At 49.1% G+C, this 25,548-nt stretch overlaps 1 protein-coding gene across 21 annotated transcripts in view; it reads left to right on the forward strand.

Annotated features, from left to right (window-relative positions):
- The window catches only part of CDK5RAP2 (CDK5 regulatory subunit associated protein 2), a 181,388-nt gene that overhangs the window by 20,814 nt on the left and 135,026 nt on the right, over nucleotides 1–25,548 (forward strand). For 20 of the 21 annotated variants that reach the window (XM_027964063.2, XM_027964061.2, XM_042242791.1 and 17 more), the window contains exons 4-6: nucleotides 14,133–14,243; nucleotides 18,089–18,165; nucleotides 24,739–24,862. In XM_027964063.2, the coding sequence (XP_027819864.1) occupies nucleotides 14,133–14,243; nucleotides 18,089–18,165; nucleotides 24,739–24,862 (312 nt within the window). Of the gene's footprint in view, nucleotides 1–14,132; nucleotides 14,244–18,088; nucleotides 18,166–24,738; nucleotides 24,871–25,548 lie in introns of those variants that run through there. The other variant, XM_042242796.2, reaches the window with a different exon arrangement.

The raw sequence follows: 25,548 nt of genomic DNA on the forward strand, positions 1-25,548 counted from the left end.
TGGGGTGAAATGTCCTATAGATATCAATTAGGTCTAACTGATCTAATGTATCATTTAAAGTTTGCGTTTCTTTGTTAATTTTCTGTTTAGTTGATCTGTCCATAGGTGTGAGTGGGGTATTAAAGTCTCCCACTATTATTGTGTTATTGTTGATTTCCCCTTTCATACTTGTTAGCATTTGTCTTACATATTGCGGTGCTCCTATGTTGGGTGCATATATATTTATAATTGTTATATCTTCTTCTTGGATTGATCCTTTGATCATTATGTAGTGGCCTTCTTTGTCTCTTTTCACAGCCTTTGTTTTAAAGTCTATTTTATTGGATATGAGTATTGCCACTCCTGCTTTCTTTTGGTCTCTATTTGCGTGGAATATCTTTTTCCAGCCCTTCACTTTCAGTCTGTATGCGTCCTTTGTTTTGAGGTGGGTCTCTTGTAAGCAGCATATAGAGGGGTCTTGTTTTGTATCCATTCGGCCAGTCTTTGCCTTTTGGTTGGGGCGTTCAACCCATTTACGTTTAAGGTAATTTTTGATAAGTATGATCCCGTTACCATTTACTTTATTGTTTTGGGTTCGGGTTTATACACCCTTTTCGCAAACACTGATTTTCTTAAAGGCAGGGAGAGCCTTCTGTGCCAGCACGTTTAGGGCTTATGTTTTGGCTTTATGGCTGTGGCCCTTCGGCTGCTGTTAGGGTTGTTTTTTTTTATGTTTTTATGTTTTATGTTTTTTTTTTAATGACATTAGTATTTTTTATCGTAGCACTTTCAAGAACAAATTCTGCAGTTGAAATTGAAATGACAACATGGTTCTCACTGTCTCCCTTTCAGGTCTTTATAAGTCACTGAAAATCTTCATCTGGCCTGAGCTACTAAATGCAGGATCTCTATGTTGGGATGCTTATAGGAAATGCTCTTGGCATCTAATGCTGATTTTACAGTTCGCATACATATTAAAGAGAGGACTACAATACTTTGGACTTAAAGGGGAAACTCATGATTTTTTTATTCTAGTCTTGGATTGTGGATATCTGAACATCAGAGTCTGTTAACGAGGGTCTAGCAAAATACAGGCCTCTTGGTTTTGCTTAGAGTTCAGGCATTCATCAGTGAATATTTTCAAATCCATGTCCTGTGCTGGGGCTAGGGAGTTTGCAGTAGATTAAGTGCCCATCAGGAGACTCGCAGTCTGTTTAGGGAGATGGATAGGAAACTCATGCAGTGATTGAGGTTAAGTCCAGGGCGCTGTGGGGCATAGAGTGGGGCCTGATCCTGGCTCAGGCGACTCTGGGCAGCCTCCCTGGAGCAGGTGTTCTTGAGTTGGGTCATCAAGACTGGTAGGGATTAGCCAAGGTGGGAAGACTGGGAGATGACCCTAGGCACAGGGACTCACACGTGCCAAAGACACAGAGAGAGCATGACGGCATGGCTCTCGGGAACCCAAGTGCCCTTTGGCTGGAAGGAGGCTTGGGGGGTGCTTGAGCGAAGTGGGGCTGTTAAAGCAGGTGGGGCCAGAGTCTGCCGACTCTTGCATGTTGCACGCTTTGTCTGAGTTTCGTCCTGAAGATGAAGGGGCGTCAGTGGTAAGTTTTAATCTGGGGAGGGAAGTGACTGGAGTCACTTCACAGATGAGCCAGGCTGGGTGCTCTGAGGCCAGGGGTGCCGTGATCAGTAAGGAGGTGCAGTGAGTGGTGGGCTCTGGAGGCGTGGAGAAGAATCAGAACAGCAGCGCTGAAAGAGCCCCTGGGATCGGCTCATCCCGGCCCTGTGTCTGACACACGGGCCTCGAGCCCGGAGACGGGCAGGGACTTGCTTGGTCTTTGAACCCGGGCCTTTGTCTTTCTGCTGCACTAGGCGTTCTGTGTGAGTCCCCTTCTGACATGTGAAAACCGCGCGCCTTCTTGTGAGTCTGTCAGCTGGGGACCTGTTGTCTAATCCCTTCCTCAGCTGAGGTGTCGTCCTCTGAACGGCAGGCCTAATGGTAGGAGGCTGGCAGATCAGTGTGGTCTTCAGTGGGAGCCTGTCTTGTTGGTCCTTCTTGGATGATGACATCGTGGGGAGTGCCCCGGACCAGGAGGCTGGGCTAAGCCGCGTTCTGTAAAGGCCTCCGCTTCTCTGGTGTGACCGGTTCCAGAGAAACAGTCTGTCTCTCCCTTCGCCTCTCTCTAAATGCTGTGAGTGAGTGGGGAGACCCAGAATCGGGTTCAGTGTGTCCAGTCCGGGTAGCTGTTCTTTATTCACGGATAGAAGCGTTTGCGTCTGGCTTTTCCTGTGACGTGTAGCTTTCTGTCTCTGTTGATGCAGGTGGATAGTATTGTTTAATGACCGTTTTGAGCTCATAAAGATGTGCACTCAACCGTAGCTTACGTAAGCTCTTCCTGCGCGCCGTTCAGACTGTCCGATCCTCGCTGTGATGAAGCGGTGGTGAGGGTCCTGGTCGCTCTCTTCGTACACTTAGGTGCTCTTTTCCCCTTAGGGCAGGCTCTGCTGCTCCTGTCTCCAGCCCAGCTGCCCTGAGGTTCTGGTGTTTGTATCGGGGCGCTTACTCCGTTCTGTTGAAAAGTCTTGGTCTCAGCGAGGCAGTTGGTCCGCTTTAGTGTTTTATCCCGCCGTGGCTAGGAGTTTGCATCTTCGGCTTTGCCCCGAAGCCTCTGTGTGCTGCGTGTCTTCCTGCCGGAGGTAGCTCCCCTGCCCCTCAGCCCCAGCCGGTGTGTGTGGCCCTGGAGCGTCTGCAGCAGCGCTGTACGGGGACACGACATGTTCCTGGGAATGACCAGAGTTGGGTGTTAGGTCTGGCGCTGTCGCACGGGCAGGTTGCTTCTAGAGCCTTCTCTGTAATGCGGGGCTGGATGCGGTCTTCCCCTCGGAACTGGTGGCGAGGGCTCCGTGAGTCCTGGTGTGGAAGGCCCCTCGCTCGGTGCCTGGCGCGCGGCGGCCCTCGGTGCCCACGTCTGCTCTGTCCTGAGGGCCCTGCTGCGGCCAGCTCCCCTGCCTTCTCCTCGTCCGTTGTCAGTCTCCACAGACCCTGCTGTGATGTTGCTTTGACCTTGGAGCAGAATCCCTGACTGCTTGCTGTGGCCCGGCCCGTGTGACCCTGCCCTGTGCCGCCGGCTGCGGCCGTCTCCCATCACGCCCTGCCCTCCAGCCTCTGGCTGGCCTTCCTCAGCCACGTGGCCGGGCCTTCAGCGTGCTCCTCCCTGCGGGGACTGTCCTTTCTCTTCCTCCTGAGCGCCAGGATCCTTGCCCTCCATGGCTTGGTCTCCACGCGACTTTATAGAGAGGCTGTCCGCAGCTCCCTTCCCGAGTGTGCCTGGGACCCAGCCTCAGGTGCAGTGTTGCACCGGGAGGCTTGTGACTGTTGGCAGTTACGTGTTTTATTGGTGCGATTGCTTAACTTTGTCTCCTCTGCGGTGTCCTTCATGCTCATCACCCAGCTGAACAAGATGGTAGTCAATGAATCCTTATTGATAAAAATAAGTGTGTTGCCTTGTAAGCTGTAAATTTTGGCCGCCTTACCTGTGCAATGGGAAAAGTGGTATTTGACGCCTAGGGTTGTGGTGAGGGTTCAGTAGCACCTGCCAGGACAGTGCCTGGTATCCGGGTCTTAAGCCGATGCGGGTGGCTGCTATGTTCTTGTGAATCAGGTGGCTGGAGCAGTGTAGCGGGAGGGAGGGGCACGCAGATTCCCCCCAGAGTCTTAGGAGAGCAGGCAGTGATGAGGGTCGGGGAGGCTGAGAAGGAGAGCGGGGCGCCTTCAGAACCAGGCGGGCGAGCAAGAATCATGTGGGGCACAGGTTGGCGGAAGTGGAAGAGGGCACTCTGGGGCTGACAGAGTGACTGTCACAGCCGCTCTGTGGTCCTGGCTCTGCAGGAGATGGGGCCCGTCGGGTCCAGAGGTCTTGGAATCAAGTCTGGTCAGTGTTCAGCGCAGAGGCTCATCTTTTTAGTAGGCTAGTCTCCTGCATGCTGGGTCGAATGCGCTGACTGCTCAGACCTCTGCGTGTCCTGGCCACACCCTCCGCAGACCTGGCCAGGTGGCGGGCTGGGCAGCGTAAGTATTTACAATCTTTCTGAAGGCCATTTGGAAAGAGATTTTGATGGTCATAACAATAGTATTACTCTTGAGCCCGATAATCCATCTTGGGGAAATCCATCCTGAGGGAAGAGCCCAGCAGGAGGGAAGAGCTGCGAGCGTGGCGCTGTTGCCGCGTTGCGTGTGAGTGTGAAACATCGGGAACGAGGGAGCTACATTTTATGTTCGTCATCTCTTTGGCTTATTGCAATAAGCTTGTGATGAAGGTGTTTCCCAGGTGAGGAAGCTGAGCTTGGAGAGATTCAGTGATTCGCTCAGGAGTTTAGTGCGATGGAGAAACAAAAAGAAGGCCAAACGCACAGCTGGTCTTTCTGGTCGGAAAGCCCGCCGGCGTTCTTCTGGAACACACTGAATGCCTGGGTGCTCAGCAGGGAAATGGTTAAGCAATTGACTGTGAATCAATTCAGTGGAATTCGGTGCCGTCATTTTGAGTGATAATTATGGGAATTCTGTAGCAACGTGAAAATATTTAAGACATGTTAGGGGAAGCAACGGATTATACAAATTCACTTCTGTTACAATTTTACAAAAAAATGTGTATTCATGAGCAAAGGCTGAAAAGAATATATAGAGAGTAGATTTCATAAGATAGTTGCATTCCAAGTGTTGTTTGGGTTCACTTTTAAAATCCTGTTGTTGCTCCAGTATTGTTGGTTGATGAATAGATGTTTGCCTAGCAATAGTTTTCTGGGTGTTTTGAGGACCCTGGGAGAGTACTGGAATCAGAAGCCAATCCCAGGGTGTCTTCTTCGTCTTCCTAACCCCACTTAGCTGCTGCTGGCAGAACTGTCTTACGGGCGGTGTTATTTACCAGAAATGAACTCTGGGCAGCAGGATTTCATGGTTTTTGTGATGTCTGGGTGAATGGTCTAACAGTTTTTGGACTTTCAAAGAGGATAAAAAAAATTTATGGTGGCTCGAAGGTCTGCGTATTGAGGCTTGAGTGAGAAGTGGATTCATTCTGAAAGTGATCCTGTGTTTTCTGCTTGCTCAGTGCCAGGCTCTGCCAGGTGCTGTAGGTCACGTAGTTGTCACAGCACCTCCATGAAGTAATTGACTTTGATCCTCTTTTTATTGATGAGCGAACAGCGACTCAAAGTTGTGCAGTGGTTTCCCCAAGGTTAGGTGGCTCACAGGTGACAGCGTTGGGAGTTGAGTCCACTTCCGGCTCCACTGACTGCAGGGCCCCTGCCCTCGGTCCTTGTTGCTTGCAGTCCAGAGGTGCCCTGGAGGCTGAGCCTCCGCTGCGGAGTCCCCGGCCCTCTCAAGCCGCTGAAGCTGATGGCCAGGTCGCCAGAAGCGCGGCTCCTGGCTGAGAGTTCGGTCGGTTGGAGTTGCCGTGATTCTTTTTATGCTGTTGGCTTTCGCCTTTCTTCCCTTTCGGATGGTGCCCTAGGCGTGGAAGGCCTTTGACAGGGAGTGGGAGGAAGTCATGATGACCGCGCAGAAGCCTCCAGAGGGTGTCCTGCCGCTGAGCTGGGACCGAGCTGGGATGGTTCCTCTTTCAGAGGCTGCAGTCGGGTCGCCGGGGCTGGAGCCTGGCGAGTACAGCTCTCGTGTTCACCTGCTTTTGAGCGCTGAGTTTCTGAGTCATATTTGATGGATTTCCAGGTATTTATTCCGTTGTATGGTAAGCTATTCTCAGTGTTTCCAGTCTTTTTCTTTTTTTCATTTCTTAAACTTACTTCAAGTGCAGATGAAAAGTACAAATGAAAAGAATATTAACGTTTTAAGTTCTTATGCGATGCCAGGCACAATACTAAACATCCCAATTAATTTCTTTTAATCCTCATAATAGCTCCCTGAAAGAGGCATTATTATAATCCCATTTTTATAGATAAAGGAACTGAGGCACACAGAATAACGAACTTGACTAAACTCACACGGCTAGTAAGGTAGCCTGGACCGGCTGTATTCATTCATTCAACACGTGTTGATGGAGCGGCCCTGTGCCCCAGATACTGCGCCACAAATCTCAGGGGAAACAGCCACTAGCGGATAGATTGCAAGGGTCCCTGCGCTCCACAGGTGGACGACCTTTATGTAACAGGCGTGATCGCAAATAGTGCACGTGTAAGGATCGAAGATGGAGGCAGGTTGTGACAGCTTCTAATAAGAAAGTAAGAGTTCTGCGTGAGAGAGTGACTTGGTGGAGGTAGTGGAGATGGCCCTCTCTGGAGCCAGTAGTCAGGAAGGGCCTTTTGGAGGCTCTGACTTTTAAGCTGAAGCTGAGATGGAAAGCCTGAGGTTGAACCTCCCCGGCAAGGGCTGCAGGAAGAGCTGTGCGCAGACAAGGCCCGGCTTCTGTGAGGACTGGGGAGGGTGGCGCATTGCCAGCAAGGGGAAGAGCCAGATCACACGAATCTGCGGCCACAGCACCAAGCTTCTTTCATTTTAATTTTTGCAGCCCCGCGGACTGTAGCCTTCCAGGCTTCCCTGCCCGTGGAATTTTCCAGGCAAGAATGCTGGAGTGGGTTGCCATGTTCTTCTCCAGAAGGTCTTTCCAACCCAGGGATCAAGCCTGCGTCTCCTGCATTGCAGATGATTCTTCACCATTGAGCCGCCCAGGAAGCCCAGGAAGGTTTATTCCAAGAGTGGTGGCGGAGCTCCCTCGGGAGTCCAGTGGCAAAAACCTGGCTCTTCAGTGCAGGGGTTGTGGGCTTGATCCCTGTTGGGGGAGTTAAGATCCCCCATGCCTTGGGGCCAAAACTTAAAACCAGAACAAAATCAATAGAAGACTTTAAGAATGGCCCACGTTTTAAAAAATCTTAAAAAAGTGATAGAAAAAAGCAATGTCTGTCTGACTGTGAAGCCTGTAGGTCTCTCCTTGTATCACATGGCCTTCAAGAAGCTGGTAAACACGCCCAGCCTTCTGACCACTCCATTGTTATTGTGTATTACCGACCATCTCTTTATGTTGTAGACTAAAATACAAAAGGGGATATGGTTCCCCATCTCTTAGAGACGGATTGGGTAGAAAGGAAATCCCCCAGCTGGTAGACCGCAGTGTGATCGGCTGCTGTATAAAGAGATTAAAGGCTGTGTGGAAACATCTAGGAGGACCCCAGGCCTCCTTGGTGGGGTCGCCGGAGAAAGCCCGATGAAGCCTCTGGCATTAAGCAGAGGACGAGACTGGCATTGCTGTGGAAAAGTTGGCGCCTGTATTTCATTTTATTCATTGGGGCTTGGCTGCCGTTTGCAATGACCTTCTGAAGGCTTATTTACCTTTTCTCATTAAAAAAAAAAAGTTCTTCACCTATAAATAGAACAAATATTCTTTCAAATGTTGCTAAGAATTTTAGCAGCAGGCACAATGTGGGCATTCTCAGCAACCTCCATAAATAATTTATTGGTAGCCAAGTAATGGAATAAGGTTTCCCTTTATAGGAAGCATCTGGCGGGGTAGACTTTTTGTTTGAATGAATGTTTTATGTGCTGTTTCCTTAAAACATTTAAAAGGGAGGCTTTAATGAACCTATCAATTGCTTGTTCTCTGTTCTTCTTAGCCACAAAATTGAAACTTTTAAGTGTTAACAAGGGGCCAGGGGTGGAAAATTTGAAATGTACTTAATGTAGAGTATGCTTGTCATTTTCTTTTATCAGTTGTAAAAGTATTCAAAAATTTATTAAAAGGAGTATTATGTGCTATTACCAATTACTATTTAAAATGTTGAAGAAAAGCCCCAATGACTATGCATTTATGGTGATGTAGTAACATTCGAGGACAGCGATTAATATTTTACTGTGTTTTATTTTTGTTGTCGCTGTTCAGTCTCTAAGTTGTGTAACCCCAGGGACTGCAGCACGCCGGGCTTGCCTGGAGTTTGCTCAGATTCCTGTCCATTGAATTGGTGATGCTGTCTAACCATCTCATCCTCTGCCACCCCTTTCTCCTTTCGCATGAAATAAACCCCTGCAGTTATAAGTGTTGGCTGAGTTTTGACATACGTATACTCCCGTGTAACTTTTGTCATAATCAAGAAATGTATTTATGTGATTTTTTTTTTTTTTGGTATATGTGTATATGGTTGTAGGGTCGTGTGACTGTCAACCACAATCGGAGTGTTCCAAAAGGCCAGAAATCCCCGAGTGTTCCCTCTCTCTGGTGAGACCCTTCACCCAGACCTCTGGCAGCTGTCCCTCTGTTCCCAGCCCCTGTGATTTCGCTTTTTCCAGAAGTCACATCCACCTTGCAGTCCTCTGAGGGCAGCTGCTTCCCCTCACCGCAGTATCTCTGGAACGCCTCTGCGCGGTCACGTGCCGCAGTGGAGCGTGTTTGTGCACCGTGTGGGTGTGCACTCTAGTCATTCCCCTTTAGAAGAGCGTTCGAGTCCTCTCCGTGTTTTGGTGATTATTCGTAAAGCTGCAGTAAACGTTCCTGTATAAGTGTGTGTGCGTGTGTGTGCGTGTGCGTGTGTGCGCGTGCGTGTGCGTGTGTGCGTGTGCGTGTGTGCGTGTGTGTGTGCGTGTGTGCGTGTGTGCGCATGAGTTTTCACTTCTCTAGGGTAAACACCTGGGACTGGAGTCGCTGAGTCATATGGTAAATGTAGTTTTTTTTTTTGGTAAGAAACTGCCAAACTGTTATTCAGAGTGACTGCACCATTTTGCACTCCCATCAGCAGAGTACGGCGCTCCGTTTGCTCCACATCGTCGTCCGCATTCGGTATTGTCGATTAAAGATTTTTTTGGCCATTCTAATAGATGTGTAGTGGTGTCTCATTATAGTTTCAAGTCACTGTTTCCTGATGGCCAGAGATGCTTAAAGAGCTTTCCTTGCACTTATTTGTCATCTGTGTATCTTCTCCTGTGCGGGGGGTTTTTTCAAATTTTTTGCCTGGTTTTTTTTTTTTTTAATTGAGTTGCTTTCTAGCAATGACATTTTGAGAGATATTTATGTATTCTAGATACAGTTCCTTGGAGAAGGAAACGGCACCCACTCCAGGGTTCTTGCCTGAAGAATCCCAGGGACGGCGGAGCCTGGTGGGCTGCCGTCGGTGGGGTCGCACAGAGTCGGACACGACTGAAGCGACTTAGCAGCAACAGCAGCAACAGATACGGTTCCTGTGTTGGATTTGTGATTTGAAAATGTTTTCTCTCACTGTGCAGCTTGTCTTTTCATTCTCTCAGTGCTGTGTTTTTCCAAAGCAAACTTTTAAAATTTTGATGAAGCTCAATTTATTGATTGAAAAGAAGGGTTTCCAATTCATGAATTTGGTAAGTCTCCTCGGCTATTTAGGTTCTTGATTTCACCAGACATACACAATGTCTTAGCAGATTTGTTCTTAGAAATTTTCCCGTTTGGAGATATTGTAAATGGTATTTAAAAATTTTCCGGTTTTAGATCGCTTGTTGCTAGTATACTGAAATATGATTGATCCCTGTATGCTGACTTTGCTAAACTCACTTAATGAATTCTGGGAGCTTTTTTGGGCAGATTCCTTGGAGTGTTTTGTTTTCACGTTGTCTGCACATACGGGTGGTTTTACTTCTTCCTTTCCAGTCTGGATGCCTTTTATTTTTTCCCCTTGTTTTATCACAGTGTCTGGAACTTCAGATACATTTTGAATAGGAATCATGAGAGCCAACAGCCTTTCTTTATTGTTGATGTTCGGGGAATAGCATTTCGTTCCTCATCTTTAGTAAATACGTTTTTTGTAGATTGTGATGTTTTTGTGTATGTCCTTTAGCAGATAAAGGGTGTTTCCTTGAATTCCTAGTTTGCTGAATTTTTATCTTGAATGATTGCTGAGTGTCTAATGCTCTTTCTGCGTGTCTTTCCATGATCATATGTGTTTTCTTCTTTGGTCTCTTAGTTTGGTGAATTACATGGATTGACTTTGGAATACTGAAGTAGTGTTAGATTCCTGGGATAAGTCCCTCTCATGATGTGTTACTGTGTTTCCAATTTTCCAAAGAAAGGGAATACCAAAGAATGTTCAAACTACTGCAGGATTGCACTCATCTCACATGCTCACAAAGTGATGCTCAAAATTCTCCAAGCCAGGCTTCAACAGTATGTGAACTTCCAGATGTTCAAGCTAGATTTAGAAAAGGCAGAGGAACCAGGGATCAGATTGCCAGCATCCATTGGATCATAGAAAAAGCAAGAGATTTCCAGAAAAACATCTACTTCTGCTTCATTGACTACACTAAAGCCTTTGACTGTGTGGATCACAATAAACTGTGGAAAATTCTGAAAGAGATGGGAATACAGACCACCTGACCTGCCTCTTGAGAAACCTATATGCAGGTCAGGAAGCAACAGTTAGAACTGGATATGGAACAACAGGCTGGTTCCAAATAGGAAAAGGAGGACGTCAAGGCTGCATATTGTTACCCTGCTTATTTAACTTATATGCAGAGTACATCATGAGAAATGCTGGGCTGGAGGAAGCACAAGCTGGAATCAAGATTGCCGGGAGAAATATCAATAACCTCAGATATGCAGATGACACCACCCTTATGGCAGAAAGTGAACAACTAACGAGCCTCTTGATGAAAGTGAAAGAGGAGAGTGAAAAAGCTGGCTTATAATGCAGCATTCAGAAAACAAAGATCACGGCATCCGGTCCCATCACTTCATGGCAAATAGATGAGGAAACAATGGAAACAGACTTTATGGTGACAGACTTTATTTTCTTGGGCTGCAAAGTCACTGCAGTTGGTGATTGCAGCCATGAAATTAAAAGACGCTCGTTCCTTGAAAGAAAAGCTATGACAGGCCTAGACAGCATATTAAAAGGCAGAGACATCACTTAACTGACAAAAGTCTGTGTAGTCCAAGCTGTGGTTTTTCCAGTGGTCATGTATGGATGTGAAAGTTGGACCGTAAAGAAAGCTGAGTGCCAAAGAATTGATGCTTTTGAACTGTGCTGTTGAAGACTCTTGAGAGTCCCTTGGACTGCAAGGAGATCCAACCAGTCCATCCTAAAGGAAATCAGTCCTAAATATTCATTGGAGGACTGATGTTGAAGCTGAAGCTCCAGTACTTTGGCCACCTGATGCGAAGAACTGACTCATTTGAAAAGAGTCTGATGCTGGGAAAGATTGAAGGCGGGAGGAGAAGGGGACGACAGAGGATGAGATGGTTGGATGGCATCACCGACTCAATGGACGTGAGTTTGAGCAAGCTCTGGGAGTTGGTGATAGACAGGGAATCCTGGCGTGCTTCAGTCCACGGGGTCACAAGGAGTCGCACACAACTGAAGAACTGAACTGAACTGAATTTTTAAAAATTCAGTTGAGGATTTTGAGTATGTCATTTAGAGGATTTAGTCTGTAGTTTTCTTATAATATTTTTGTCTGGTTTTATGAGGGTAATGCTGCCCTCCTAAAATGAAGTGAGAAAGTTCCCTCATTTTCTATTTTTTGGAAGAGATTGTATAAAATTGGTAGAGATTTAAATATTTGGTAGAAATTGCTACTGAAATCATCCTGGGATTTTCTTTCTTGGAAGGTTTTAATTGCAAATTTAAGTTTTTAAATAGCTATAGGAGTGTTCGGTTTCTCTTAATTTCTTCTTCGGTGAATTTTGATAATTGGTGGCTTTGAAGGAATTGTGTGATTTCATCCAAGCTCTCCAGTTTACATGTCTAGATTTGTATCTATTATTCTCATATTATCTTTTTAATAACTATGGGATCTGAAATAATCCTCTTTCGTTCTTGATATGGGTAAGCCATCGCTCTCTTTTTATTTATCTTTTTACCAGTTTGGCTAGGTATAATTAGTTTCATTAATCGCTTGAAAGAGCCATCTTTTAAAAGTGATTTTTCCTTATTGTTTCCTCTTTTCCTTTTCACTGGTTTCTGCTCTTATGTTTATTATCTTCTTCATTCTTTTTGCTTTGGGTCTATTTTGCTCTTTTCATGGTTTCCTAAAATAGAAGCTTAGATTATCAATTTGAAATATTCTTTTTGAAAACAATTATTTTAATTGGAGTGTGGTTGGTTCACAGTGCCGTGCTAGTTTCTGCTGTACAGCGAAGTGAACCACGTGCGTGTCCATGCAGAACACACACAGTGACTCTACGTGGGGAAGAAGCGCTGAGGTTCGTTGCAGAGCGCTGAGCGGAGTTCCCTGAGCTGCACGGCAGCTCCTTGTGAGTGAAAGTCGCTCGGTCGTGACTGACTCTTTGCGACCCCACGGGCTATACAGTCCATGGAATTCTCCAGCCCAGAACACTGGAGTGGGCAGCCTGTCCCTTCCCCAGCGGAGGTATCGACCCAGGGTCTCCTGCAGTGCGGTGGATTCTTTATCAACCGAGCTATCTTGTATATGCTTTCTTTTCTAAAGCATTTAATAGTATAAGTTTCCCTCTAAATATTACTCTAACTGCATCTGACAAATTTTGATTTATTTTCATCTTCATTTATTCAGAATATCTTTTGATTTCCTCTGGTACCTGTAGATTGTTCAGATGTGCTATTTCATTTCCAAGTACTTGGGAATTTCCCAGTTTCCTTTCTGTTATTGATTTCTAAGTTTATGTCCATTCTGGTCAGGGAATATAGTTTGATTTCAGTTCTTTTAAATTGGTTACATCTACTTTATCTCTTTTCCTCTCCCTGCCCCCTCATTAGGGTGCTAATTGCAGATATTATGACAGCACCCTTGAGAACTTCAGCATGAATTTCTTGCTTAGGACATGCTCTTACAAACTCATACTACTCTTGCCTGGTGGAAAGTTGTTATTCACAGTCCCCCAGCTGTCTCCATAGAGCGTAAAAAGATTTCAAGAGTCACTGTATGATTTTATTGTACTTCATAGTCAGGCCTCTGTTACTTCCATTCATTTAGGAGAGTCCCCCAGCCCTTTTTGTCTTGAGATTGTCATGAAGATTTCTGGAGAGTCCGAGTCTGTTTTCTGCAGAGTGCCCTGCAATTTGGATTTGTCTGATTGACTACTCTTGATCAAACGTCTTAAGAAAAGCTGTGTTCATTCGCGGTTATGTCTGGCTGCCCTGGGTCCCCCTTGCTGCGCGCAGGCTCTTTTCTCTGGTCGGCAGCGAGGTGTGGTGGAGGTGTGAGGACTCCTCGCGGCGTGGCTTCTCCCGTCTCGGAGCACAGGCCCCGGGCTCATGGGCTTCAGCGGCTGCCCTGCTCAGGCTCAGTAGGTGCGGGCCTAGCTGCTCCACGGTGGGTGGAAGCTTGCTGCACCAGGAATTGAGCCCACGCTCCCTGCATTGGCAGGCCGATTTTTATCTACTGCGCCACCAGAGAAGTCCGACAACTCTTGATGAGTTGTAGGTTAAAGGTTGTCGGTATTTTGGGAATTGCTTGGCCGTCCAGTGGTTAGGACTTGGCGCTGTAACTGCCAGGGTCCAGGTTCAGTCCCCTGGTTGGGGAAATAAGATCTCACAAGCCGTTAAGTTGCCCCCCCCCCCCAAAAAAAAAAAGAGAGAGAGAGAGAAGATTATAGCTATTTTAGCATTTTTAAATGAAATTGCTTACTCTCAGTGGCTCAGTTTGGGAGGCACAGCATGTCAGCCTGCCCCACCCGGGGTCGTAGTAACATATTCTGTTGATTAGGGTGATGTCTGCTAGGCTTCTACATCGTGACGGTATGTTTTCCCGAATGATAAGCCATCTGTGGGGTGACCCTCTTGAGAGGGTGGGAATACCGTGCCCTCCAGCTCTCTCACCCCGTGCGTTTGTGTGCTTATCTCGGCCCGAGCCGTTTATTTCTCCGTGGGTGTGTGTGTTAGTCGACTTTAGCAGTTGTGTAATGGGGCTTTTCTCTTCCTGCTCCTCTCTACGTTTATTAACTTGATTTCTTTTGTAAAGAAGAGCTTCCCCTCTTCCTTTCCTTTCCTTTACTAACTCGCTTTCGGTGTGGAGTCATGAGCTCTCTCTCTGCACTCAGTCACCGTTCATTTCCATGCTCAGACTGTCCCGCATCCGGCTCCTAATCCTGGGTTTGGGCGGCTGTAGGAGAGCTGAGCTCTTCCTCTCTTTGTAGCCCTGGAAGCCGTGGGCGTCGTGCAGGCCTCGTCCCTCAGCCCTCACTTCCCGTAATCCCTGTGTGCTTATTTTCTAGCAAATCACTGAACTGAAGAAAGAAAACTTTAACCTCAAGCTCCGCATCTATTTCCTCGAGGAAAGCCTGCAGCGGGAGCGTGGCGGCCGCTCGGAGCGCGCCTGCAAAACCGTGAGTGCCCCGCCCGGCGTCCTTCCTCGTGGCCATTCGAAGCAGCAGCTCCATTAATGTTTGTTCCCAAACTTGGCAGGAATAGATAGCGCTGCTTTCCCTTCATTTGGATTGATTACAGGGAGCGTAAAGATAATAGAATGACCTTAATACTAAGCAAAGCGATACAAGATTAATTTTAATGGAGTCTCTCTCTTCTTAAGATGGAATTCTGACTTACCATATCTCAGTTGCTGTTTTCTCATTCTTTATAATTGAGACAAAGAGTGAAATGGTGGCATGTCTTTGGAATTGAATCCTGTTGTTACTCACTAGCTTCTGTAACTGTAGGCAAGTCCCTTCAGCTGTCTGGGCTTGCTTCCAGAGTTAAGTGATAACCCCTCTGTCCTGGGGTTATTTGTGTGGATTAAACTGAGTTGGTAGATGAAAAGCCTCAGCACACAGTCAGCCCTCGACAGGGATCATCATTGTCTTACTGAAGCTTCCATCGGCAGCCCAAAGTTAGGGTCGTCATTTTTTCCTGTGACACGACTCTATTCCTTGCTTACAGTCTGTTCCTATCTCAAGCCTTGACCTGGAGGCCTCTGCCTGAAAACAAACCGTGGTTCTGGGAGTTGAAAAAAGAGCTTGGCTCTCTTGAAAACGCAGGAGTACAAACAATATTTTAGTGCCCCTCTCTTGACTTTCTCTAGGAGATTAGCCCTTGGCCTGAGACTTATTCCTTTTTTTTTTTTTTTTCCTCTTCTGAAGTTTGCACCAGTGGAAACTTTTGAAGGAGGAAAACGAATGCTCCTTGAGTTTTAGTGGGTGGACTTAAATGGACTTGTCTTGAAGACGGATTGTATTGTGCTTCTGAGCCTTTTCAAGAATTAAAAAGCTCCCTTGTCCCTCAAGACCCAATTTTTTGTTTCCTTTATTGTGGGAGAGAAAGGCAATGAGGATCTCCCCCTTTTGGGAAAGAAGTGATGATGCAATCAAAATTAAAAAAAAAAAGCCTGTCACCTATAATATTTCCTACTTATGTGTGATTGTCATGTGCCTCAGGATAGATATGGGTGTTAGGAAATCCCAGAGAAGGAAGCTGCTTCCTCCTGGCCGGGCACCTGTCCTGGGTGTTTCTACCTTCATCATCTTTTTTTAATTCTCAGGACAGGCTTGTCCCGTGGAAATGGTCTTTATCTTGCGGGAGAGGAAACTGAAGCTCAGGAAAGATCAGTAGCGTGCTTGCTGTTGTGTCCCTGCGCCGGGAGGTGGGCTTTGACCCCGGGTCTGCCGGCCGCACCGTGCTGTGTGGTTTCAGCTCTTCTTTTTCCACTGCCTGGCTAGATGGGTTGATTTGATTGTACTTTTATTTAAATTTTAATTTTTTTGCATAGATGTACATGGTTCAGAATCAAAACGTATAGAAGGTATACCCTGGAAAGACTTTCTTCCATCCTTGTCTCCTGGTTCCCTAGATCTAACCAATACGATTAATTCTTCAGGCAGAGAAATTTAATGTGTCTGCAAGCAGCCGTTGCGCGTGTGTGTATTATGTATCAACGCCCTCTTCACATAAATGTGAGCGTGTTCTGCTTTGCTATTTACAATATCTTGTGTATGTTTCCTTAGTAGTGGTTTAAGAGCTTCCTCATTCTTTTTTATAATGATATTCAGTTTGATACCTATATGGTGTCTGGATTTTCGGTTTAGAAAATTCGGTCACCATGTATATAGCTTGATCACCAAGTTTATAGCTTGAAGTATCAGGCTTGCAAAGAATAATATCGCGGACATGTTAGCTGTGTAGTCTTGTAAATTCGCTGGTCTGGGGCTGCCAGTTGGTTCATCAGAAAGCAAATCACTTAGAACATATGATGTCACCTGTTACGTAGAAGCTGTCTGCCCTTTGGAGAGCTGGGAGAGGAGTCTTCTCTTTGAAGGGGTTTCTGCAGTTTTCCCAAAACCACAGTTGAAGACATTGTGTGCTGACACTCAAGTGTCCTTTATGCAGAGATCAGGTTTTTCCAGGGAAAGTTCTGCAGAGATGGCTTCCTTACTCTCCGTTGTTTGGTGGCGAAGAAAACAATGCCGCCTGAGCCTGTCTCCTCGCCGTGTCTCATTTGTTAGCTCACCCAGTCCTCGAATCCACCAGGGCAGCTGGGCCTCGTGTTTGCTGTGTGACCCCTGAGGGATCTGAGAGGGCAGTGAGGACTGTTTCCTCCTTTTCCTTTCTAAGATATTTTTCCCCCCTTTGTGAGGAGAGCTCTTTTTTTTTCTTTTAATGTTTATTTATTTGTCTGCATCCTGCGGCACATGGGGTCTTTGTTGTTGCGTGTGGGATCTTTTTAGTTGCAGCATCCAAGGTCTTTCGTTGTAGCTTGCAGACTCTAGTTCCCCGACTAGGGATCGAACCTGGGCCCCCTGCATTGGGAGTGAGGACTCTTAGCCACTGGACCATCAGGAAGTCCCGTGGGCCTGTGTTTCTAAGGTCAATTACAGGCTCCCACTTGTGCTTTAGTGTTGACTGAGCAGGAAGTCTGCCTTGCCTACCACGGGGGCCTCGACGCTGAGCCGGTGCTCGGCCTGTCACAGGGGTTGGTGTGTGTCTGTCACGTGAAGGAACGGGTGGACGAGCACCCACTGACTCAGCGCAGTTTCTGCCCAGTAGCGAGTGGAGACAGAATCTGAAGCCAGGTCTGGCATCGTTGACTCAATGGACATGAGTCTGAGCAAACTCTGGGACACAGTAAAGGACAGGGGGGCCTGGCGTGCCGCAGTTCTCGGGGTTGCAAACAGTGAGACATGACTGAGCGACTGAACAGTCCTCAAGTCCCAAGGCCGTGGCCTTCCCATTCTGGCAGACTTCTCCATCAGGGGTGCTCTACCCGTTGGGGCTGTTTGGCTGAAAGGAGGGAGGCATGTCCTCTGAGATTGTAAATCGTTCTGGAAATGTTATTTTTATTTATAATGATACACGTGTATTAGGGAATAGAATGTCAGGTTGGTGTACATTATTAGAATAAAGCAGGCGCAGGGTTAGAGAAATCTTGGATTTACAGCAGCCCTCCGCAGACCACACACTTGGACCCGCCTCTGTGCTGGGTGAAGTCATCTAACCCATCTGAGGACGTTGGTGACTGGTTCTCCGAGCCTGTCTCTGCCCCACAGCCTCCGGTCATGGTCCATGCGCCCAAGATCCTGCCTTGGGGCTGTCACTGGAGTTGCAAGCCCAAGGCCCTGCGGGTCTCCCTTTGTTTCGGTCAGTGAAGAGGGAGCTGGCTGGAGAGCCCTGTGGCGCCCCCTCCAGGCAGCGGGCCCGACGCAGTTGCGGCTCTTTGGGAAGGGGGTCCCCCGAAATCTCTCCCTGAAATGAGACAGGCAGTGACGTGGCTTCGCGTCCGCATGTTTTTTTTGAAGCTGCAGCACGTTCCCACTGCTCCAACCACCGCATGCATGATTGTAAACAACCGGAAGTAGTTGCCTTGGAATCGGAAAAACAAGCAGCAGAATTGCCTGTAAATTTGCTTGGCGGAGGGCAAACAGTTTTTAAATCAGCCTCACTTGTGTGACATTTATGCCTCAGTGTTTGAGTGCTCTGGCTGTTAGACGCTTGGAATATTTGCATAATTGTTCCAAGCCTTGAGAAATCCAGGGCTTTCTTTGGAGCCCACCAGTGTTTAATAACCCCCTTTTCCCTGTGCCCTGAGGCTAATGAGGGTTTGAATCTAACATCTGCCCATTAAGAGCATCGTATCTGTTAAGAGCGTTGGAGCCGGTTCGCGCTGAAGGCGGGTTCCCCACTAAAGGCGTTCGGGCGGCCTGTGTCTCACACGTTTCTTTTCCTTTCGCATCTTGTCCCGAAGAACATCGAGCTCAAGGTGGAAGTGGAGAGCCTGAAGCGGGAGCTGCAGGAGAGAGAGCGGCTGCTCATCCAAGCCTCGTGAGTACCTGTGCTCATCACCTGGGCTCGGTGGCGGCGGCGGCTGGTCGCGCTAGGAGCGGAGAGCCTTGTGTTTCTAAGCTCTCAGTACCCTGAGGAGTTTTCATTTTTATTTATTTTTCAACAAATCCTTGCGAGTAGCTGTAGCACGGCAGGCTTCCCTGTCCTTCACCATCTCCCAGAGTTTGCTCAAACTCACGTCCATCGAGCCGGTGATACTCTCTAAGTATCTCATCTATCTAACCATCTCCTATAAGCATGTTACAAAAATTTGACACAGGAAAATGCCCCGATGGTAAGTGTGCAGCGCAATGCTTTTCATGGAGCAAGCACGGCTGTGGGGCCACCGTCCAGACCACAGACCAGAAGGTCGTCAGGCCCCTGGACGTTTCCTCTGTGCTCCCGGAACTTACACTCCTTCACGGAGCTCACCCCTGGCTCACCGCGGGCACCCGCGTTGCTCAGTCCTGCCTGTTTTTGAACTTAGGGAACCGGAGTCGTCTGCTGCGCTCGCGCTTCGTGTCTGGCCTCTTTCCTTAGCGATGTGTCCGTGCGAGCCAGCTGTACTGTCAGTGACCTCCGCAGCTCGTTCGTTTTCATCGCTGTGAGAGGCCGAGGGCCTTGGAGCCTTAGAGGGAGGCCCGAGGTGGGTGAGGCTCGGGGGCAGAGTGTGGGGCGTCAGCCAGACTAGCTAATTTTTGTGTGTTTTTTGTACTAGGATCCCTTGTAGTATTTCATTAAAGGAAGGGCTCTATTGCATTAAACAAATCGAAAACTATTATTTTAATCAATTAATTAGTTAATTAATTTAAATATTTATTGAACAGCAGTCACAGTTCAGAGAAGAGTCTGTGTTTCAATTGGTTATTCATTCATTCATAAGCATTTCGTAGGTAAATGTGCTGAGGATTTGAAAAGCGGCTTTACTCAGAGCACATGGGCAGTGGTGAGCATGTAGACCGGGCGTGATGCGGGGCGCAGCGACAGAGGGCATTTATGAGTGCGGGGGCGGCATGAGAGTGGGCCGAGTTTCACTTGCGAGGTGATGAAGACTTCCTGGAGCTGACCCACCGAGGGCCCGGCTGGAAGTTCGCGTGGTCACGCTTTGGCGGTCCTGGCGGCGGAGCTCCACGGCGGCCTGGGGCAAGCGGCACTGCGAGGGCGTCCCCAGGGGCTCAGTGGTAAAGAGTCTGCCTGCAAGGCGGGAGATGCAGGTTCGATCCCCGCGTTGGGAAGATCCTCTGGAAAAGGAAATGGCAACCCACTCCAGTATTCTTGTCTGGGAAATCCCGTGGACAGAGGGTCCTGCTGTCCACGGGGTCACGAAGAGCTGGACATGACCGAGTGGCTGAAACGCCCACAGCTGCGCTGCGCTGGGCCAGGCTCCACAGTCCCTGTTGCCGTCTCCCAGCCAGCAGCCAGCGTGGACGGCTGTGGGCTTGGGGAGACTAGAGGGCCCTGGGCTAGGCTTCTCGGGGCTGCGCCGACCCTGCACCCGCGGTGTCTTCTCAGTGGGTGAGGTGGATGAATGAATGAACCACACTGCCCGTTGGTGGTGGTGCTCGTTTTCCCCTTTTCTCTGCCGGGTGGCTTGCGGGCTCTTGGTTTCGCATGGAGCCCGGGCCCACGGCACCGAAAGCACCGAGCCCTAAGCACTGGGCTGCCAGGGGCTCCCTTAATCGGTCGTTTTCGTTGGTTGCTTTTGTCGTTGTTTTGAAGCAACATGGTTCTCTGGGCAGGGAGTCAAGTCGACTTCACCAAGCCGGGAAACCAGTGGTAGAATTCGGTCTGTTGCCTACTTAGCCCCTGCCTGCGGCGGATCTTGGCCAGGACTTGTTTCTAGCCAGGCGTGTGTACATGGAGACCCAGACTCACAAAGGCCACGCGCACACCTGGATACCAGCACCCTGGGCTGAGCATTCCGTGGCGGGTGCCCACGTTTGTATGCATCGATTCCCCAAGTGCCTAGACTGGAGTTTGGGGCCCTTTCTTGATCTGATCAGCTTAATTAATTTATTCAGAAAATATTTCTCAAGCAGTTGTTATGTGCGGCACTGGCCTAGGTTCCTGAGAATAGAGCGGTGATCCAGACAGACAGGTGGGCTTACATTCTGGAAGCAGTGATGGGGATCAAATACTTGGAATTATAGATCTGTAAATACAAATTGGGAAAAGAGCTCAGAGAAGAAAGGGCGCCGTGAGAGTAAGCGCAGCGGCCGTAGGCGTGTAACTAGAGGTCTGTGGCCGGGAAGGCAGCGTTTGTGATGAGACCTGGGGGCAGGTAGGCCTTAACCAGGGGAAAGAGGGGAGAGCCTCGGAGGAGAAGGGAGTGTGTGCGTCTCAGGTGACCCAGCAAGCCTCGGGGCTCGGGCTTGTCTTGCGGGGTCTTGAGGCTGCGCTAGAGATTTTGGTCTTTATCCTGAGATCCCACGGAAAACAGTCATGAGTTTAAAGCCACTGACACAATCAGGGCTTTTTTTTTTTTTAAAAAAGGTCACTGTGGAGGCTGAGTGGGGAATGTTCTGTTGGGGGAGCCGGGGTGGAGGCAGGGAGGCAAGTTAGGAGGCGAGTTCAGTAGTTGAGCTGAGAGACTCATGATGAGCTGTTGGTGGGGATTGGGTGGACGTTTGGGAAGCAGAATCCACAGGGCTGGGTAAGGGGTGGGCAGGGTGACGTCAAGGAAGCCTCCCAGGGCAGAGTTTCTACATAAGGATATTCACAGCGACTCCACTGCTCCAGCTCGCTGTCCACCAGCGCCTCATCCCAAGTGGCGCGCAGATACTGAGCATGCCCTGCCCCTGTCGCTCTGGCTTTGCCCTGGCGGGACTCCGCCGCTTCCCGTCCTCTGCCGCCCCACTGACTCTGCGGTCGCCTCCCCGCCGTAGAGGCCCAGGTTGAGTCCCGTGGCTGCCTGCGGGCCACACCTCAGCCTCTCCGCGGACTGCTCCGGCCACAGTGACGATCCCACGTGCACGTCACACTTCGCCGTCTATAAGCTGCTTTCAGGTTCATTCGCCTCCCAGCATTATCCTGGCAGCTAGGCAGCTTTCTCGGAAAAACCTCCTTTTCGTCGAGGAGGGGCATTCAGGTCTGGAGAAGGGAGAGAGCTCAGCAAAACCGCTTATGAAGAGCAGAGCTGGAATTAGGACTCGAGTCTCTGACTTGTAGCCCAGCGCTGGGTTTTGGGTGCTTGATCTTCCTGTGTGTGGTTCTCGCTTCTCCAGCATGACTGTACACCTCCCGAGGGCCCGAGTCTGGTCCCCTACCTGAGTGGAGGCGGCCCGTGGAAAGGCAGGGGCCCTGGCCAGCGGCCGGGTCTTTGGCTTCTGAGTCTTGGCCTCTGCGCTCTTCCTGTTTCCCGGGGCCTTTGTGCGGATGACCCACTGTGGCTCTGCGCTGCGTCCACCAAGCACCTGCTGAAGGTACTTGTCCTGGCCCCGAACTGCCCAGCGGCTGTTACAGGAAAAGCCCTCGCTTTTCCTAAAGAACCATAACTAGGATAGGAAGAACCAAGAGGCAATGTTGAGGGTTAAAAAGAATACCGGGGGTGGTGTCCCCAGAAAAGTTCGTTCTTGTATTGGGTGGAAAGCTGGGTTAGAGCCGCTTCTCTAAACCCTTTCTCTCCTTCGGTCTTGAGGTCTGTCTCATCTCTTGTGCCAGATTCTGTAAAGAGAAGTTTCTATAAAGAAAGGAGAGAACTAACATGTTTTTAAAAGTGTATTTTTAATTGGAAGATAATTGCTTTGCAGTGTATAGCAGTGTGACTCAGCTGTAAGTTTACATGTAACCCCTCCTTCTTGAGCTTCCCTCCTACCTTCCAAGAACTAGCATTTATTGAGGTCCTACTTTAGCCCAGATCCTAGGCCTGGCACTTGACATGCTTTATTGCATCTGATTTTATAACAGCTATTTGAGGCAGCCAGTATTCCCATTTGAGTGAAGAGAAAACTGAGGCTCAGCGGATGGGAGGACTTGCCCACTTCTTCTGGCAGCAGAACTGGGCTGATCTCCCTGGAGCTCGCTCCACCTCGCCGTGCAGTAAACATATTTTTTCTGGCTTTCTATTATTACATTTCTCAGTTACAATACGGGGGCATTAAGAGCAAAAGCAGACACATTGTCAGGAGTAAATTTTATCTCTGTGGCTTTAAAACACAAACAAAAATAATAATTCCATTAGTAGGGGAAAATTGCACCATACTGCCGAGTATAAATTTTATTGCTACAGTAACTGTAAAATACAAAGATGATAAATGAAAAGTTGGAACATTTATTATTGGGAATACATTTTAGTGGCATAACTAAAATGCAACCGAATTGAATAATGCCAGTACTTGTTAAAAATTGTAGTCCGCCCCTTGACCATGTGTGTGATTCAGACTGCGGGGCTGGAATTTGCACTTGCTGGCTGTGGGGGGAGGAGGTGCGGGGTGGAGCGGAGGGTGATGGAGCGAGCTGTTTTCTAGAGGAAGTGAAAGTGAAGTCTCTCGGTTGTGTCCGACTCTTTGAGACCCCATGGACTGTAGCCTACCAGGCTCCTCTGTCCATGGGATTTGCCAGGCAATAGTACTGGAGTGGACTGCCATTTCCTTCTCCAGGGGATCTTCCTGACCCAGGGATTGAACCCAGGTCTCCCACATTATAGACAGACGCTTAACCGTCTGAGCCTCCAGGGAAGTCCAGAGAAGTTCCTGTAAAACCGAAGGGGTAAAACATTTGTGGTAGTCAGTGAAAGTTCAGGACTGGAAAAGTCCAGTGTTCAAGGCTCAGGAGGGGAAAGGTTTTAAAACAGAAACCTTTCTGCCATGTATAATGCCTCTTGAGGAGTGAATCCCAGACTGTCCTGAACAGGAAATGATGGAGGGGGTTGGGTGGGGGGCTGAGGACATCTCCTGGCATCAGTTGGGAGGTGGCTATGGTGGCCTTAGTCCCAGCCCGGAGGGTCTGTTCTCAGCTCTGACCCCCGCTGAGGTGGGCAGCGAGGCCTCTCAGAGCCGCTCAGCAGGGGCCAGCATTTCCGTCCTCTCAGGCTGGCAGGCATCACTCAGATCAGAGGAGCGACACGCGTGTTAGCACGTTAGTTCTGAGAGGTAATCATCTCATTTGTCAAATGAGGAAACTGAGGTGTAAGAGGTAGTTTAGCCAGAGTCACACTGAGGACGTAATAGAGTCAAAATTTGGAAGCAGATCTGTTCAGCCGCAGAGCCCCTGTTCTTTCTTCGCAGTTATTCACAATGAATTCCATTAAAATGATATCATGACACGGGGGAGGGGCAGCTTCTGAAGGCCTGTTGGGAGCAGGGAACGAGACAGGAATGGAGTCTGAAGGCCTGTTGGTAGCAGGGAACGAGATGGGAATGGAGTCTGTGTTTGCAGCGACTTGTGTCTGAGATGTGGGCGGCAAGCACGGCCCTCTTGACTCGCCATTGCTCTCAGTCAGAAGCGCACGTGGCCTGCGCATGAGAGTGCCTGCTCACGTGGCTCCCGGTTGGAAAAATGTTATATACCCTTAAAGTAGGGCATGGGAGGCTGGCAGTGAATAGATTTCTTCTCTTGCCGTTTTCTGAGAATCGAGCTTTAGGTGGAGCCGTTTCCTTTATTTCTCTGCCTTCCGGAAATCCGCAGTCACTTTGGAAATCCGATGAGAACTGCTCTGAGTCTGTGTCTCAGAAATTCACACCTGACCCTGTTTTTCTCTTTTGAGAACCAAAAGGAAAGGCCGTCAGTGGTGGTGGCCCCGTGTCCGGTTCTGGAGCGCCAGCCGCACCGCCGCTGGTCAGGTGGAGCAGGCGCCCTGTGACGCCCCGTGGCACGAGCTTGGCTTTGCGTTGGGGGCGGGGGAGGGGGGCACGGGGAGCGGGTGACCTCCTCCCCTGGGGCCCGCAGTCGCTGCTGGGGCTCACGGACGTGCAGGCTTTGAGACACTTTCCTTCCAGTGGCTGACCTTTCCCCTCAGGTTCGTTCTCTCTGCTGCCTGGCCCCTGTGCTCTCTTCTCTGTGGCTGCACCAGGCGGCGTGTTCGGTCCCTGACCGGGGCTTGAGTGTGTGCCCCCCGCAGCGGCAGCGCAGTGTCTGGGCCACTGGGCCGCCACGGGAGCCCCCCCGCATTCCGCTCCTTGCACACTGGTTCGCACACCCGCGCTCTGCCTTTCCTGCCAGTGGTGGAGGTGTGCTTTATCGGAAGTTTTGTGGTGGGGAATTTGGCAGTAGCTGTCAGATGTCTTGAAAATGTGCTTATCCTTTAACTTAGTAATTCTGTTTTTAGGAATTGACCCTAAGGAAATCACTGGATAGTATACAAACCACATATATACACATATGCAGATATCACATATGCGTGTTTAATTGAAATATAGTTGGCGTATAACGTGGTGTACTGCATGACGGATTTAATACATTCATATATTACATTATTTCTGCTTGTGAATTACAAATATTAAAAAAAAAAAGAAAAAAGCTCAGCACAGGTCTGTGGGAAAAGGGACCAGCAAATATTCTTTGTCTCTTTGGAGCCACTGGAATCTCCATCTGATGCCACTCTTGTGCGTTTTACGCCTTTGCCTCTTTTCACAGCAAAGCAGTGGAGAGCCTTGCCGGAGGGGGCAGCTCTGAAGTTCAGCGGGTGAAGGAAGATGCTCAGAAGAAGGTCCGCCAGGTCGAAGATGTCCTGACCAAGAGGATCCACCTCTTAGAAGAGGCGAGTCTGTAAGCCCTGAGGAGATGGTTCCTCACAGTGGGTTCATACCAGAGGGGTCAGGATCTTGTTCCTTTTTTCTGTAACCTGTCAGGGTGTCAGCAGAAGCGAGAGCCCGCTTCCTGAGTGCCTCCTGGCCCCAGCCCTGCTCTGGGCGCTGTGCGTATGGGACCCATACCCGCATACCCTGCACGCCGCCCTTGACTGTCTGTGTCCTGTCAGTGAGGACACGGACACGGAGGGACAGAGAGAAACACTAGTCCAGTTTAAGCCCTGTTTAAATGTTCTTGTTTAGTCGCTGAGTGGCGTCTGTCTCTTTGTGACCCCATAGACTGTAGCCCGCCAGGCTTCTCTGTCCATGGGATTTCCCAAGTAAGAATACTGGAGTGGGATGCTATTTTTTCCCACTCCATGGGATCCTCCCGACCCAGAATCAAACCCGCCTCTCCTGCGTCTCCCTCACTGGCAGGTGGACTCTTGACCGCTGAGCCACCAGGGAAGCCCATTCAGACTTACGGCTGCTGGTTCTAAAGCCTGTGTTCCGGCTGTCACGCCAGCCTTCCTCTCGTCTAGTTCAGTCTCTGCAGAAGGGAAGCTGAGGCCCGGCGAGGGGAGGGCCCACACAGCTCAGCCCGGAGCCAGGCTTCCCGACTCGCGTGGCTGTGCGGCCCGGGCCCCCGGAGCCCAGC

Source organism: Ovis aries, chromosome 2 (genome assembly GCF_016772045.2).
Source record: "Ovis aries strain OAR_USU_Benz2616 breed Rambouillet chromosome 2, ARS-UI_Ramb_v3.0, whole genome shotgun sequence".
In the NCBI taxonomy this organism is placed as follows: Eukaryota; Metazoa; Chordata; class Mammalia; order Artiodactyla; family Bovidae; genus Ovis; species Ovis aries.